General features: G+C 40.3%; 2 protein-coding genes across 10 annotated transcripts in view; one reads left to right on the top strand and one right to left on the bottom strand.

The window, feature by feature from the left end:
• The window catches only part of GPR146 (G protein-coupled receptor 146), a 49395-nt gene extending 35621 nt beyond the window's left edge, over window positions 1-13774 (top strand). For 3 of the 6 annotated variants that reach the window (XM_081169695.1, XM_081169696.1, XM_081169697.1), the window contains one exon: window positions 7886-13774. In XM_081169695.1, the coding sequence (XP_081025821.1) occupies window positions 7930-8931 (1002 nt within the window). In that variant the 5' untranslated portion in view covers window positions 7886-7929 and the 3' untranslated portion in view covers window positions 8932-13774. Of the gene's footprint in view, window positions 1-3589; window positions 4014-7885 lie in introns of those variants that run through there. The other 3 variants (XR_014001913.1, XM_081169699.1, XM_081169698.1) reach the window with 3 other exon arrangements.
• The window catches only part of CHLSN (cholesin), a 144991-nt gene that overhangs the window by 84836 nt on the left and 41656 nt on the right, over window positions 1-18499 (bottom strand). The window lies entirely within an intron of this gene.

The raw sequence follows: 18499 nt of genomic DNA on the forward strand, positions 1-18499 counted from the left end.
TAACAGCAAATTACACCAAATTTACCTGCCAAGATTGGACTAGGAGATAATGAGAACTACTAAAGCGTAATCACACATTTATACAAACATGTAGCTGAGTCCAAACACTGGTTAAAAATGAAAATCTGCTTTGGGAGGGAGAACTTTAGAGCACAGAACTGGTGCTTAACTCTTCTCACTTCCCGTTACTCCAATCCATATCCCCTCTAAGTTATTTTTGTTTGTTTGTTTAAAGCATTTCTTACCTGCTCTTCACCACACAAAAATTTCAGGCTGGGTTCCATTAACCTCATTAAGTTCTAAGTGTATTGGGTTCCATGCTCCGGGATGTTCCCCAAGGATGAAAAACAAACGAAATTAAAAATGGGAAGAGACGCAGGTGGTGCTGTGGGTTAAACCACAGAGCCTAGGGCTTGCCGATCAGAAGGTCGGCGGTTCGAATCCCCGCAACGGGGTTCGAGCTCCCGTTGCTCGGTCCCTGCTCCTGCCTACCTAGCAGTTTGAAAGCATGTCAAAGTGCAAGTAGATAAATAGGTACCACTCCAGAGGGAAGGTAAACGGCGTTTCCGTGAGCTGCTCTGGTTCGCCAGAAGCGGCTTAGTCATGCTGGCCACATGACCTGGAAGCTGTACGCCAGCTCCCTCGGCCAGTAAAGCGAAATGAGCGCCACAACCCCAGAGTCGTCCGCGACTGGACCTAACGGTCAGGGGTCCCTTTACCTTTAACAAAAGGAGGAGGCATAATTTGGCAATATTTTTTTTAAAAAACAACAACCATGGAATACTACACTGGAAAATAGCTTGTTTGCTTTCACCCACACTGCACAATCTCCATTATATGATACTGATGGTTGCAACCTCCCACCAGTCAAACTGGTCACAGGCGCCACCATGCAATAATAAATGACAGGCTTGGGAAAAAGTTTTGTAGGTTATTCATGCCAACACCCTTGACCAAGCAGGATTTTCTACTGCACTTATTAAAATAAAAAAACTCATCTATTAAATACCTGTGTTATAAGTAATTGTGACTCATCCATCTGCAAGTGAAAGATTATCCTATTGCCCAATCTGCCCTCCCTATTACATGACACAGAACATGTGCTGTACCACAGAGCCCTATAGCAACTGAAATTGACTAGGTTCTGTACAATAAATGCAGGAAAAGAAAATTCACTATTTATGTAAAACAGGGTAGCCAATGTGGTGCCTTCCAGATGTTGCTGGAGTATAGCTCCCATGAGCCCCAACTAGTAAGGGCAAAGCTAGGGACAATGGGAATTGCAGTCCAACAATTGGAGGGTGCCACATTGGTTGTCTCTGATGTAAAACAATGGGTACAAAGAAAGTGAACTGGAAGGAAACATGAATACATGACATACTTGAGCACAGCTACAAGTTTGCCATTTAATGTTTTTAATTCTCTAGTGAGTACTACATGTAAAATATATGTTTGTTAAGTGAGGGTTAAATAAAAGTCAAAAGAATCTAAAGATCATGCAGCTAAAAATCCCAAGAGTTCGCTTTTGTTAAACAACTATCCTGAAAATTATCCATGATGTATATTGGAGGTTGAATAGTAAGTCTGCTTAGTATGCTACAGAGCACACACATACACACAAAGCAACAAGCAAATTCTCTCATAGCCTTGTGTCATTGCCTAATAAAGAGTGCAGTGTTTGTGCTTGTGTTTTAATGATTATTAGCTTCATTTTTAATGGTAAACCCTTCAGCTGCATTTCAGTAAGTGTTTTAATTAGCCCGAACAATTATAAGGCGCTATCAGGCAACCAGTTTCTAACCTTTTTGTCATGCATGTTTCTGCTGAAAACCCTTTCATGCCATTTCTGAAACACCAGAATATCAGTGACTTTTGTGCCATTACTCTTGTCTAACCCTTGGCAAATCCTATCTTTTGCAATCTTAAGATTAGGCTGCTTTGTGGGTGACATGAAAGCACAGCAACAGTTTTGTATGAGCCAGGTTTAACGACATTAGCTGGACATTGGTCAGGCTACGAAGAATCATGAAACTAGTTCCATGACTTTAAACAAACTTTAGACTACTTTTTTCAAAGAGCAGAACATACAACACTCAATCTGCTCAGTTTGAAAGTGTCAGTAGTTTCAGAAATGGTTTATGATGTGGCACAGTTGTCAGCTATTCAAAGCCCAAAATTCCATTTTGACTAATGCAAGATCTAATCAAGCGGGTGTACGTCGAGCGAGGGACTACTGTTAATTCCACTGCAGACCGAAACAGCCAGTGACGTCAGCAAGGAAAAGGGGCAACTTCATCAACTGTCCTCAAATCAGTTGTCTGTGAGAAGATCTGTGAGTGTGGAACAATCTTGACTTCCTGACCTAGACACTGCTGCTGCCTCTCACATTTGGTGTGGGGCAAGGGGATAATAGCTCTTTCTACCAGGGTTTGCTCTTTGCCCCATTACCAAGGCCAAGACATCCTGAATCTGAGTAAACATCTGGCATATGGTGAGGGAGTCTGCTTCTTTGTTCTAGGGTGGAGGATCTACATGTGGAAGCCTGCCCATGCTGAGACTGTAAACAACTTCATTGAAACATTTTTAATGCCACCTTGTACCATGTAAACCACTTTGAGAACTTTTTTTTTAAATAGAAAAGTGCTATATAAATATTCTAAACAAATAAACAGAGACCCTTAAGGGAGTCAGTGCAACTCTTTCATTCCTAGTAATTCTCTGTATATACACTTGGATATACAGTACTCTTGATAATATAACAAAATTACTAAAATAAGAAATTGAGATGAGCCCTGGTGGATCTGACCAAAGCCATATCATATATTGCTGAGCATTTTGCCCTCACAACGGCCAACTAGTTGATTCTGATAAGCCTATAAGCATGTTATGAACAACATACAAAAATGCATTATATTATCCTTGTAAATTGCACACAAAAGGGTTATATTAGGAGAAATGCACAGTAAAATGCTGATGAATTTTCATAATGATTCTGCACCTTCCCCCTGTTAAACTGCAAACTGATTTTGAAATGGGGGCGGGGAGGGGGTGGAGAGAGAGACAGAGAGACAGAGAAACGGAGTAAAACCGTCATAGAAAGATTTGCCCTGTTTATAATTCCCAGCACCTTGTATCCAGAGGCACCTACTGCGTCCAACAGAAGAGTTAATATAGCCATCTTGGCTAGTAGCTATTAGTTGTTGTTGTCATTGTCATCATCATTATTTATACCTCAGCCAATCTGGGCGGCTTATAGCATATCTAAAAACTTTTAGAATTGTTCATTGTCAAGATCTATATACACAATGCTAAGATATGTTTTAATTATAAAAAAAATCAGTGGAATTAAGCCCTGCTGCCCAGAATATCTTAACCTCGAAAAAATCAAAAGAGAAAACTGATTTTCCCAATAACAGTTTCCCGTAAGACATTTCATACCTTCAATGGAATCTGCCAGCTAAGGGCAAAACTGCTTTCTACTGAGAATGCAGTAAACTAACCCGGCGGAATTGGAAAAAGGCAGGCAGCTAGTGGGGGGGGGGGGGAGAGAGAGAGATAGAGCAACTGTAACTGAACACCAAACTGGAGTCTTCCAGGAACATCTCCCTTTCTACCAATCAATCGGAAGCAGCCAACACTCAGCAGAGTGTAATGTCAGGAAACACTCCCCTCTGAGATCAGCCTCCTGTTTCTTGAAACTGGCTGTAAACAGAGAAAGGGAGGAGCTAGCCTTGGCTTGCCAAGAGAAGCAGAAACTTTGTGAGTAATTTACTAGAGGAAAAACAAGTGCAGCACACATGCAGAAAAACTACCAAGCTGTGTAAGGCTCCTGGTGATCGCAGAAGATCACTATGTGTTCCAAGAGGGAAAATACAACACCCTTCGGCATGCTTTCTTCTCCTGAGATGTTATTTATCAGCCATATCTGGACTCCGAAGTACAAAGGAAAATGCTACATGAATTGAAGGTAGGAGTTTGAGAGGTTTCGTAGCAGCAGGGAAAGGGAGTTTGAGGTAAGGCAGTGGGCATGACAGCTGTAAGAATTGAGAATCAAAACAGAGTGTATGTTATGCAAAAAGTTTTAGTAATACAATATTCTAAAGAAGCAAAAATTTATTTAAAACTTAATACAGTATAAGCCTTTGGAGAAACACACACATTCATACAAAGGTTTTTATTGTACTAAGCAACACATGGTACTTTACCTTCCCAGGAATAACTGCTCTCTAGGTACTATAAAATTGCATTTTTTTATCTGAAAAATAAATAAAATTGAATCAAATGACATGTTATCTAGCAAAATATATTTTTTTCAGACTGAAACCCCGATTTCATTGGGATAGGGGTAGGGATGTCTCACTACCTCCTAGATAAATTTTTATTGTGGGCTTTCAAATGATGTAATTTTTTTATTACTCAAATGATGTAACAGAAAGAATAACCATGATAATTTCACAAAAAATCAGTTACTATCATGGCTATTACCCATGGTGGCTATGCTCTACCTCCACGGTATCCCAGTTGCTGGGGATCGTAAGTGGGAAGAGCACTGCTGCACTCAGGTCCTGCTTCCAGGCTTCTCATAAGTATCTGACTGGTCACTGTGAGAACAGGAAGTTGGACGAGATGGGTCTTTGGCCTCATCTAGAAGTGTTCGTCTTATGTTCTTCAAAAAAAACCCCAGTTAATCTTGGGGATTATGGAGGGTTTATTTTGGCATTATATAGGAAACACTGGGGCCACTTTCACTGCATAAGAATAAATATGATGAGAGATAATATTGTTTAAATAATGGCTGTGTGGGACTAAGTCTAAGGGTATGAATTGATAACCTGCCCCTGTCTTGGAAAAGACAAAAGAGAGGTAGTGAAGATTGCAGGTTTACATGTAAGTCTATGGTACTGATGAACTCAAAAGATGCAATCCACCAGTGACTGCTGCCTAATCACTTTATTTCCTTAGAACTGACTTCTTCCACTGAATTGAGAGGAAGTTGCATAATAGCAGTGTTTGGTAAACACTGGATCAAAGAAAGTCATATTCTAATTTCCTGGGTTTCTGCTTGGTCTCATTTGTGGCGGGTCCACAACTCAGGGGTATGGCATATGCTTTGCAACCTGAAGGTTGCAGGGTTTAATTCCTGACATCTTTATTTTTAAAAAAGGAGACTGAGAACTGACATGGTATTGCTGTCTCTGCCTGAAACCTTGTTGAGCTAGATGGAGCAATATCCTAACTCAGTGAAATCAGTTTCATGTACACATGATGTTAAAATATTGAATATTATCTTAATATTTTTTCAGTTGAATTATGTGCGGTGCTTTAGATTTTCAAGATAAACATACGTTATTTAAGTGTCATAAGGTATGCTATGCTAATCCTTCAGTTTAATAAAATAGGAAATCATTATATGCAGAAATAACACACCTTTAAATTAAGCTATGATCAAAGCAATTGCAAAAGCATTTGCTTGCTGCTCCAGAAGGGAAAACTGTCTTATGAGAGGGAGGTCAGTTCTTATAAATTATCCAGCCACTTCTGTGCCTGATAAAACTTTTGGAGCTCTCTTGATTCCTGAGATAGATTAGGGGTGCATAATTGAAAACACAAACAAAACACATGTGCTTAAAAACAACAGAAGGAACTAAGTTGATTTGGGGCCAGGTTCTCCAGCTGCACACCCACGCAATTCCTTTTCACACCTCAGCCAAGCTATTCCTGTGTAGCTAAGAGGCAACCATGTCAATCAGTATTACAAACTTTTCCAAAGAATTCTGGACACAGTAACCCTCACAAAGTTACAATTCCCAGCAACCCTTAACAAACTACACTGCCTAGAATTCTTTGATGGGGAAATGTGCTCTGAATGCACTTTAAGGGTATAGCCTGATTTTGCTTTTCTGAAAGAAAGAAAGAGCGGGAGGAGGGAGGGAGGGGGAGAGGAGGTGCCATGACCATGAATTAAGAATCCCCTTATTTATTTGTTTAATATATTTTATACTACATTTCTCTCCCAAGTTGGGATTCAAGGTGGCTTACACTGTTAAAAATTATAAAATACAAAGCATTCCACCCCCAGCAATTCTTCTGGGAATGAAGTCGGTATCTCCAAACCAGAAGATGAAGGGAAAATAGTGCCAGCCACAGATGCACTTCCACAAAATGAGTCTGTAGTTAGTGCCCTTCCAAATGTGGAGCTGTAACTGTCCTCAAAGTTGTGGCACTGCTGTCCTTAGAGGACTCCGTTGCAGAAGCCCCAGTGAGACTAGATGCTTTTCTGTTTTGCTGGCAGCAGCACTCTATTAGAGTAGCTTGTGCACCTTTTAACTGAAGAAGCATCTTCCTGTGGAGATGTGGCTAAGAACTGGGATACAGCTACTGCCACTATATAGGTCTCAACCTCAGTTTGCTTGTTGGTAAATTCATATCAGAGTTCTTTGGATGCACAGATTAAATGTTATATCCCTGGTCCAAGGAGTTTAAGATTTATGCTTTGACAGCAGGGGAAAGAGGCAAGGATCACAGGGGCAAAATATGTACAAGTACTGTTATACTGCTTAGATTTCCTTTCAACTGGGTGTGAGAACTTGTATGGTTAAGCCAAAGGCTTCATAGAAGAGGAGAGTTTTGAGGCAGCGTTTAAAAGAAGGGAGAACGGTAATGCCATTTAGGTCTCATCAAATGTCATTCCAAACACATAGAGAAGAAAAACAGAATGGCCAGATCAGTTAAAAGGAGCAAGAGCACAATATAGGAGGGGTTCAATATAAAAACAATTTTTGAATGCCTATGTAGCTGCTATAAGCCACAGGAAGAACAAAGGCTAGCTGTGGTTCCAAGAGAAAAACACCTTAAATTGAGGAAGGAAATGTTTAGGTTAAACAGCAGCAATTATTATCCAGTCAGTATCACAGCCATGCTAAGCAGAAAATAGCTGTCATGAAGCATGCCATCCTAGACAGGCACAAGGAAATTGATGACTTTATATTCCAGTCTTGATGACTTTATATTCCAGTCTTCAAATTAAAAAATTATACAGTGGTACGGGTGGCGCTGTTGGTAAATCCTCAGCGCCTAGGGCTTGCCGATCGCATGGCCGGCGGTTCGAATCCCCGCGGCGGGGTGAGCTCCCATCTACGGTCCCAGCTCTTGCCCACCTAGCAGTTCGAAAGCACCCCTAAAGTGCAAGTAGATAAATAGGTACCGCTTTCTAGCGGAAAGGTAAACAGCGTTTCCGTGTGCTGCGCTGGTACTGGCTCGCCAGAGCAGCTTCGTCACGCTGGCCACGTGACCCGGAAGTGTCTCCGGACAGCGCTGGCCCCCGGCCTCTAGAGTGAGATGAGCGCACAACCCTAGAGTCTGTCAAGACTGGCCCGTATGGGCAGGGGTACCTTTACCTTTTTACCTCGGGTTAAGTACTTAATTCGTTCCGGAGGTCTGTTCTTAACCTGAAACTGTTCTTAACCTGAAGCACCACTTTAGCTAATAGGGCCTCCTGCTGCCTCCGTAGCACAATTTCTGTTCTCATCCTGAAGCAAAGTTCTTAACCCGAGGTACTATTTCTGGGTTAGCGGAGTCTGTACCCTGAAGTGTATGTAACCTGAAGTGAAGTAACCCAAGGTACTACTGTACTCTAAATGATATTTTAAACTTCTATAATGTGTAGGTAATTAGACAGGGCTTTTTTTCATCCGGAACTCAGTTGCAGCACCTCTCAGGTAGGCACCATTGCCATTATAACAGAACCAGTGAGATGTTCATGGTGAGTTCCGTACCTCTTTTCTAGAAAAATAGCGATATATCTAGATGAAATAAAATGATGAATTGTTTTCATGTTTTTTTTTAAAAAAGAAATATATATATACTGTCTTTTCCCCCCATTTAGGAAAGCTGGTGACCAGCCGAGAAGACATACACGTTAAGGTCACTATGTGGAACTGCGAATCTTTCAATGGTACCAAAAGCATAGAGGACCAGCATCTTTGCCATGATTTCCATCTTGTACTTTCCATTTTTTCATTACTCTACCTCATCATCTGTTTCCCCATTGGCCTGTGTTATAATGCCCTACTGGTGCTAGTCAACCTATACAACAAAGCAACTATGACCATGCCAGATGTTTACTTTGTCAATATTGCAATTGCTGGCCTCATCATCAATGCTATTGCACCAATGTACCTTCTAGGACCTGCCAGTACAAAATGGGCCATCTGGAGTTTCAACAATGAAGTCTACATTACCTTGCTTATCTTGTTCAATGTATCATCTCTGGTTATCATGTATTCTACCACACTGCTCAGCCTGGACTACTACATTGAACGTGCTTTGCCAAGAACTTACATGTCAAGTGTATACAACACAAAACATGTATGTGGATTTATTTGGGGAGGAGCTATGCTTACCAGCTTTTCATCTCTTCTGTTTTATGTCTGCAACCATGTCTCCACTAAAATAATAGAATGTTCCAAAATGCAGAACAAAGAAGCAGCAGATGCCATCATGGTTTTTATTGGATACGTCGTACCAGCCATTGCTGTGCTGTATGCGCTTGTGTTAATTCTGCGAATACGCAAAGAGGCAACACCGCTGGACCAAGACACTGGAAGATTAGATCCATCAGTACACAGGCTTTTGATTGCTACTGTTTGTACACAGTTCACATTATGGACACCTTATTATGTAACTCTTCTAGTAAACACATTAACTAGTATGCAAGGAAAAGTCACGGATGAAAATTACACTAGAGTATTACATTTTACCAAGGGACTGTCAAAATTCTTGGCTTTTTCAAGCAGTTTTGTCATGCCTCTACTTTACCGATACATCAACAAAAACTTTCCAATCAAATTGCGAAGGCTGCTTAAAAAACTGCACTGTGGAAATCAAGGATGCTCTCATGAACGCACGGTTGTTCAGCAAGTTATAACGTAGGTATGAATGAATGCCAGTGGGCCAGAACCTAGTTTGGAAAGCTTATTCTCTTATTCTCCAAGTTTCTCTTTTGTGCAGGTCACCTAGCAAGGATGACAGGAAAGGGGGTTTACACTGTAAATCAGGAGCTCTCAGTTTTAAACTATACAGGTAATGAAGATGGTTAGAAAATTGTTCAGATTCCATCTGCAGGTTACCCTTTGATTTCTGAGATTTCAATGCACTGATTCAGTTACACTATATGAGCTTTGTTTTGAGAATTCTGCCTGGAGAAAATCACTAGAGGGCCAAAAAGCTTTGACTGAACACCTAGCACTTTGTAATCTTCTAGAGCTAAACAAATATGGTATTTTTTATGTTCCATATAAAATAACATGATTTTTAATTCTACAAAGTGGTTTTATTTCAAGATGAGGAGAGTACCTTTTCATTGAGATACTCTCCACTAATGATCATACTGGTCCAACTGTGTAGCACTCTAAACAATGAAGTATCAAGGATAAAATTACTTTAGTATTTAATTATATTTTCTTGCTTATTTTGCAAAATCGTATTGTAAAAGGAGGGTCTATTTGCAATTCTAAAACAGATTATTTGCAAATTAATATTTGTTTTAATGTATCTTTAATTATTCATGTTTTCCTACATTTAGCAATGCATCAAAAGAAGCATTTATATGTTTTTCCTTACTTTGTATCACAAAAACATTTCAATCAGTCAGAAGTAGCCACTTTTAGAAAAAGTAAGAAAAACAAAAATATTGCTTTACCTAATAAAATGAAGGACAAATTTAATATGAAAAAATTAAAAAGCACATGGGTTAAACAGTGTGTACCTAATTGTTATGGTCCCCAAATATTCATGCGAATTAACTACATTATTTTAGGGGCTAAATAATTGTGGTTTTAAAAGTATTACTTCTGTAATGGAAAGGAGTAACTTTAAAGGTTTACAAGTGTTTGTTATCTTTTCGTTCTTAAATGAAAGACAGAAGAGAGGGAACTCTAATTCACTTGTGCCACAGAACAGCAACTTGTGTGAATATGCAGCCTATGAAATGCATCAGGAGCAGGATTCTGATCATTCTAGCCCTAGTTCTTTTAGCTGATTTGGCCCACTTCCTCCTTAGATGGTGCTGCTTTTCTTCCATTCTTGTCACATATTCTAAGTCAGTGAAAAGAGCAGGCAAAGGTTAGGCTCTGAAGGGCCACATAAGAAATCCTGTGCACACATGCACTGCTGCTCAGGGCCCACCCATGAGGTGAGGTGGCAGTCTCAGGCAGTGGATTTTATTTTACCTCAAGCGGCAATACACCCCAGGCCGCCCCTGCTACAGTTCCAGTTGTCTCCAGACATAGCATCTGAAAAGGTCAAAGACCATCCAGAACACCATTCAGTGCAGTGTGGGGCATTGCAGGTGGAAGGATGAAACTGGAAATCTTAGTGGGTTTGTAGAAGCACCTCAGATATATGCAAATGGCTGCTCATTTTTGCCTAAGAAAAAACTTGTTTTGCTTCATGAACACACAGAGTGCACTATACATGGAGAAATCAGGCTGTAGAGATGGATAATCATGCACATAAATATTTTTGCTCGTATCCACACTTTAATACAGCTACATTCTGTTCTTCACAGCCTGATTCTGATTCTATTAGTAAGACATATTTTTTCAAAGAAACACCCTAAGTTACTTTTTAAATATAGTTACATTCATTTATTGAATACATATTTCCGTTACGTGTATTTTCTTCAAACTCTCTTTAATATAACTTCACTCTGTTGCACTTTGTCCACATAAAGGACTATCCAGCAGGATCACATAAATGTAAGTTAATGGCACACTACGTTTTCACACTATTTATACCATCACAGTATATTCCCCCCCAATGCTCTCCAAATCCCCTTGACAGAGTACATGATTCTGAATTTTTCACATGTTTAGTCTCATAAGTGACTTGTCCTTCAGTATTTCATATTCAGAGTCTTAATTTCACTGCAGGTCCAAGGTCCAAGTATGTTTAACACCAAAACATTATTATCAGTACCAGAGATGCAAGGTTTCCCCTGGTATCTTCTCCACTAATACAAAACTATTTACTTCCTACTGCAGCTCCAGTTAAACCCCATAGGTTCAGTAATTGAAAGCATACCAATTCTACATCAGAATTGGACATTTAGCCCCATTTGGTCCTGATATGCACTAATAAGATAGTTTTGGCAAGAACTTAACATAGCATCTTATTTCCACTGCATAAATGAGTGAGCAAGACATCTGGGGTGATTGCTCTCCTCTCTTGCTGCCACACAACATCATTTGTCAAGGTAGTACTGGAAGGGATCTCTAAGACAGTGGTTCTTGAACTGAGTGGATTAAAATACAGGATATTTCACAATTCTTAGTTTAGGTCTTTAGACTGGACTATCAAAAAATCAGATTTACTTAGGTTATATTCAGCTTTTTTGTGCTACACAAGTTGTAAAAAGAGCTAAACAAAACAAAGCTGAAATTGCATGACTTCAGGACCTGATGTTCTGATTTACAGTATCTACTTGGTGTTTCAATCCTGCGTAGGCATTATAAAATCACAATGGCCTTTTATTATTTTAAGCACTGAAACTGCCCAGAAGGCTATAACCCTTATATTGTCAAATCTGTTCCTATCAAAGTAGAGACTCCTTCTCAGTAGAGAAATATTTAACCAAATACATCTGGTCTATTAATATTGCCAGGTGTGTTCTAAAAACGAATCTAAGCATAGTGAACTGGTACTGGAATAATCTCCTTTGTAAATTCCACAAACATTCTTAAATTGCAGAAGACAGAATATCAGTAATTTCTTTTGCCACTCACAAAATTCTCTGCTTCAGAAAATGTAAATTTATCCACAAAACGAGGCATATGTACAGTGGTACCTTGGTTCTCAAACTTCATCCGTTCCAGAAGTCTGTTTCAAAACCAAGGTGTGCTTTCCTATAGAAAGTCCTGCAAAACAGATTAATCCGTCCCAGACTTTTAAAAACAACCCCTAAAACATCAATTTAACATGAATTTTACTATCTAATGAGACCATTGATCCATAAAATGAAAGCAATAATCAATTTACTGTACTATAAAATAAATAAGACAGTATTGTAGATGATAAAAATTAAAATTATTATTTTTTCTTTCCTGCACTGATAATAGTCATTGTTTGGATGGGGGGCTTTTATCCATTTCCGTAGTTGCACTATCAATCAATGAGTAGCTGAACTGGGTTCCACAGAGTCATAAAAACAAATTAACTGAAAAAGCCTCAAAAACAAAAACGCAAAATAGCAAAAACAAAAGCGCCAAACTTAATCTGTTCTGGAAGTCTATTTGACTTCCGAATGTTTGAAAACCAAGGTGCAGCTTCTGATTGGTGCAGGCACCCTGGAAACAATAGCCGACAACCGCATCAGACGTTTGGCTTCTGAAAAACGTTCAAAAACCAAACACTTACTGCCGGATTTCTGGCGTTTGAGAACCAAGGTGTTTGAGAACCAAGGTACCACTGTAATGCATTAGGAAGTTTTGTTTACTTTTTCTTTTTCTTTTTGTTGGTCTGCTCTGTAACACTTAAAACATCACAATGGATTTGAAATAATGCTTTTTCAGAAGTTAGTTTCATGAGCTTTATTCAACAATATGTCTGGGACTTTCATTTCAGCTCATTGGATATTTCGTTTTAGATATAAGCTTGAACCCCAGCATCAGTCCCTGTGATTGGCAGACACCATGAAGCCCCTGGATTGATCAGGCCCAATATAAATATCAAGGGCCTGACTATCTGCCTTTGCGTAGTCAACAGAATCTCCTGCCTCCTGCACTTCAGTCATGCTTTTTACTTGGAAGTAAGCTCAAATTCAATTGAGTTACGATACAGTGCAATGTTCTAGAAAAGCAACAGTACTTTGAAAATCGAAAAGGGCAGCATGTTAGATATATGGAAAGGTTACTTTTTATGCAATCAACTCTGTAAGTCATTAATATGAAGATTGTTCTACATTTTGAGCCACTTTTGTTCAAAATGTTTGCAAATTTTTCATTTGTGGTTATTTCCCAGTTCTGTGTTTTCTCTCTTAAACTGGTTAAAGATTGTGTGTTTGTGTGTGTGTTTGTGTGTGTGTGTGTGTGTAACACATGTAAATTACCTGATCTTTTAGCTGCTTTCCAGATAATGTTCCACAAAACCACCCTGTGCTATTTTTACCTCTACAATGCCGAACAGGAATTGCAAACACACTTCCATAAACTTTGCATCACATGTGATTTTCAGATAAGCTTTCACATAAATAACTAAGAAGACAACAGGTCTGCCACCTTTATGCCAATAAAAAGCTATGAGTCTAAGGGGAAATATAAAGCAGTGAAGATAAAGAATTCTAAAGAATTAAAATTGAATTATGTTCTTTCTTAAAGCATATTAACTTTCTACTTATAAAATGTGGGGCCTTTCCATTTCAATGCCTGAAGGTTTCCAGTTACTTTGTATATATGAGCCAAACTGACATTACAATGAATATTACTGTATATATGCAGAGAGAAGCAATCTACTGATGTAAAAAGAACATTTTAAAGAATTTATTAAATTATTTCCTAAGATACAAATTTATCATCATTTAAAAATAAACTTCTCTAGATCATTAAAGAGTACTGTATATGATTTATATGTGTTCTGAAAGTCAGCACAACAGTGCCATTATTAACAGTATTATTTTTCTCAGAGTAAAGATTAGTATTTTTGAAAATGGTTTATGATTTGTAGATCTCCTCTAAATGGGGAGAGATTTATGTCAAATCAATAAACTAATAAAAATCCATCCCTGCCTCAACTTGTGTCATCTTTTCCCAAAGTTTTTGTATCTTCAGTTGGTAAAGCAGGAGACACTTAATCTCAAGGTCATGGGTTCGAGCCCCAGACTGGGCAAAAAGGTTCCTGCATTGCAGTGGATTGGGCCTGATGACCCTCATGATCCCTTCCAACTCTACAATTCTCTGTTTCAATTCTTCATCTATCTTATATCATCTTCATCTGTCCCAACTGCAACAAAACATGTCTCTCCTGTATCAGTCTCTACAACAGCTTGACTTCACCCTCAAAGACGCACTCCTCCATTGTATCCCGAGACATACCTGGATTTAAATTCTTACACCAAACCAGTCACTCTATAATATACTGAAGGCAGACAAGAGGAGAGGTATTTTCACTAAATTAAGTTTGCAGTCATTCAACTTCTAATAAAAGCTAGGATTGTATAATTACTGTAATGTGCTTTATAAGGGGCTGTCTTTTAAAAATGTCAAGAAGCTTCAGCTGCTGAAGAACCCAGCAATCAGATTGTTAACTCATCATCACCACATCATCCCAATCGCCTGGCACCAAAACACAATACCCTCAAGGTAATGCCAACGACACAAGGGACCCATCAAGGCTGCTGCTGTTATTCCTTTATTTACTTATTTATTTAAAGGGGTCCAAAGTTAAGAGAAGGAAAACTGTGCCAATTTCTCCTAAAATACCTATGGGTCCCAACAATAAAACATTAACTACCAACATTCTTGCATAAAAGTCTTCCAGTTACACAGTATTAGAAATTATTTTGGGCAAGTAAATATATGAGCACTTCGTCTTCAACATTTTGTTCATCATTCTAAAAGAAAGTATTTAATAATCCCCCAAATAACAATAATTTGATTTTTCAATTTTTTGCAGGGGAAACAAAACAAAAAAAAAGGCTTTGGGAAAAGGAGGTGTCCCCCTTTTCTGGGCTCTCGCATCTCTTAACTTAACATGCCTCTTCTTCTTATGCCCAGCTTTTTGTAGCTATTTGAGGGGGATTTCTTCTTCTTGTGGGGGTACAAAGGGCCTGCTGTTTGTGAGGACTCTACCGCTTTCACTTCCCTGACCACCAGCCTCACTTGAGAAACTTGAAGAATTCCTCCCCACCCTGCTCCCATAATAGAAAGTGCTAAGTGGCCTGCTTTTAGGCTCTACCAAAAATGAGTGCTGGGAATGGGAAGATTGCTTGCACTCTTCCAAGTGGCTCTGCTTGGAGGGCACTGTAGCTTTTCTGCTATATGTGGTGAGAAGGTCCTGGCTGACCCAAAGGCAGGTGTGGGAAGGGATTGGATAGCAAGTTACAGCCTCCTTTACTCAGTACCAAGCATTACTCCCCCTCTGCATCTGAGAGGGAGGAAAATACAATCCACTATGACTACTGTGGGCTGTCTCTAAGCACAGTTGGCCTCTCCTTGTATGGAGAAGATGCAAACCACTAAAAAAAAAACATGGCTCCCTCGCTGCGTTGCTGGTTCTCCAGCCTTCTTGTTCGCCATGTGCTGGGTGCTCTGCCCTATACTAGGAAATGGGGGAGAGAAAGGGGAGGGAGGAAAGGCTGAAGATCAATAGAGTGAATAAAAGATCCATGAAGGAGAAAGAGAGATCAGAAAGAGGGAAAGCAGCCGTGGACCCAACCACTCACAATTTAGGGCAGGGACCAGTTTGGAGGGTGTGAGATGGTTCCTCTCCAAGACAAGGTGGTCAAAACTTTGTGCACTGCTTGCTAAAGTCAGAGGGAGGAGCCACCCCAAATAGCTGAATGTCCTCCAGGAATCACTGCAGAACCACAGTTCTACAAGTTGGAATGTGTTGGAAGAACTGTGTTTTAGTAAAAAAATGGAAGTGGGATTATTCACTCTTCTCCCCTTGCACAAAAAGGACAAGAAGGGAGCATGTGAGACCAAGTATCACTGCCGCTTGTTCATGATAATATAAATATAATATAAACCATTGTTGCCTGAACCAAGTAAGTGACATAAGCACACACAGGATCTCCCCACTCATTTCAGGCTGCAGCCTCAGGTGCCAGGGAGGGAAATGACCTCACAAACAATACTTCCTTGCCTTGCTGATGGCTGAAATCACAATTTTCATGTCTTGGTGCTCATGTCAAGGATACTGACAAGCTGTTCAGGGAACTGGGTATGTTTAGCATAGTAAAGAGGAGACTGGGAGGAGATATGATAGCCATCTTCAAATATTTAAGGGCTGTCACATGGAGGATGGAGAATGCCTGCTTTCTCCTGCTTCACAGGCTAGGACTCAAACCAATGGTTTCAAGTTATGAGAAAGCTTTCTGACGGTAAAAGCTATTTGATAGTGGGACAGACTCCTAGAAGAGGCAGTGGACTCTCTTCCCTTGGAGGTTTTTAAGCAGAGGTTGGATGGCCATCTGTCATGTATGAGATTCCTGCATTGCAGGAGGTTGGAGCTGATGACCCTCAAGGTCCCTTCTATCTCTACAATTGATTTTATAAGCAGCTCATCCTTAGAAATACCAAGCTTATTGTTGTTCCTTCAGAAGCGCCACCCTGTGGTTAACTATAGAATGCAAAGCAACATTCTCTCATCAATTACCTTCAATCTAGAATTGTATCAAAATGAATACTCTGAGGAGCACTAATTTAAGGGAGAAACTATATATACACCTATATACACTGCTTAAGTTTAAGATAATGCCATTCTACTTGAGATTTACTATTTTTAATACCTGACAAACTTGTTTCCTCTGTGTATTTTATTTTTGTTACATTTTAAAAGGTTTTTTTAAAAAAAATTTTTGAGCTTTTCAGTTAAGTAGTAACAAAACAGATAATGTAAGCAAACAATAACATAAACATGCACAGAAGCTGAAACATTAACATACACACTTCTTTTGCAAGTGATAACACAATATTTTGTACACTGTATACATATATTTTTATATGTGCTTGCTGTATGGAAATTAATGAAACAGAAGTCCTGCAGTAAATAATAATTTAAATAGTAAGAAAATAATAATGCCTATTAATACTGTAGTAGATCTACATTTCTGCTCCAGAAATGAGAGAGCCAGTGTGGTGCAGTGGTTAAGAGCAGTAGTCTCGTAATCTGGGGAACCGGGTTCGTGTCTCCGCTCCTCCACATGCAACTGCTGGGTGACCTTGGGCCAGTCACACTTCTTTGAAGTCTCTCAGCCTCACTCACCTCACAGGGTGTTTGTTGTGCGGGAGGAAGGGAAAGGAGAATGTTAGCCGCTTTGAGACTCCTGAAGGGGAGTGAAAGGCGGGATATCAAATCCAAACTCTTCTTCTTCTTCTTCTTCTTCCAGTCCTGCAGCGCCACAGACCACTTCCCTTAGTGCCTCAGGTTGATTATCTATAATTTAGCTAAATAAATGGCATCCATATACTCTACATATGCAGCAGGAACACATATAATGACTTGCATAAGTCTTATCAGTTACAATTAGGCCAAAGGGTTCAACCAGTTATACCACAGTTGTGCCTTTAGCAGACGCCACACCCTGTCCCCTTTACTCAAGAGGTCTTGAGTTCACATTATGCTCCTAATCCTTGCTGAAACCTCAGCGGAAATCAAGGTACAGAACCCACTAAACAAGTCTGTTCCACACTACACTGCCTGCTTCAAATACACCTTTAATTACAATAGCAGAGACCATTCTGCTGGGCCATTATGTTTGATATAAGAAGCACATTAACACAGGCTTTAACAACAAAATGCAGAGCTATCTACGGAGCCATAGTACCAGCCTTCCTTACTTGGGAGCACCTAGGTTACCACTTTAACACTGCTAAGCTTGAGGTCTAGCACAGGTATAGGCAACCTCGGCCCTCCAGATGTTTTGGGACTACAATTCCCATCATCCCTGACCACTGGTCCTGTTAGCTAGGGATCATGGGGGTTGTAGTCCCAAAACATCTGGAGGGCCAAGGTTGCCTATGTCTGGTCTAGCACTTCCCTACTTGACCTTATCTGAAAGTCGGGGTGGGGGGTGGAGGAGCAGAGCAAAATGCACTAGTGAGACCAGGATCCCTTTTCTCACTGGCATGCTCAGGTCTCCATTTCTCTCTGCTTCTAGCCTGGCTCCCAGAAAATTCACTGGCTCCTAGGGTTTTGCAAAACTTTTTTGCATCACTTGCACAAAGCTCCAGCGACTTGCTCAGCTTGAACGAGGCACAAGGCAGCCACCGGTTATAGCATTATGATAGCATACCTTGACCAGTGTGATCAGTGGAGTCTGTGCAGCTCCAGAGGAATAGTCCAGAGAGTATCAGAGCAGGGGAGGGGGAGAGGCACTTGTCTGTGCATCATCACTCACAAGCAGTGGTGGGGGAAGGGGGTGTGGTGGGTGTGGGCTGCCCCAGGTGTCATCACTGAGGCAGGTGACAAAAATAGGAGTGGTTATTTAATTTTTTTAAAGAAAAGAATGGGCTCACTAAACTTTTTAGTTCAGTCAAGAAACGTAACAAAACACGGCTGGCAATGGGCAGCACACCGCAGGGCCTGCAGTGTGCCCGAGCCACGCGTCTTTCCTGGGAGTGACGTGATGGCTTGGGTGCCTGCAGGCTCCATGCTGCCTGAAAGGGCAGGGTGGGGCTTGCACCTGCCTACCACCTCTCCCTCAGCTGCCCTACAGCTGAGGGGGAGGTGGCCAGAGGCTCCATGCAGCTCCCCCCGCCCCCGGCTGCAGGACGCACGCACT

The sequence above is a fragment of the Podarcis bocagei genome, assembly GCF_964188305.1.
Source record: "Podarcis bocagei genome assembly, chromosome: 14".
Classification (NCBI taxonomy): domain Eukaryota; kingdom Metazoa; phylum Chordata; class Lepidosauria; order Squamata; family Lacertidae; genus Podarcis; species Podarcis bocagei.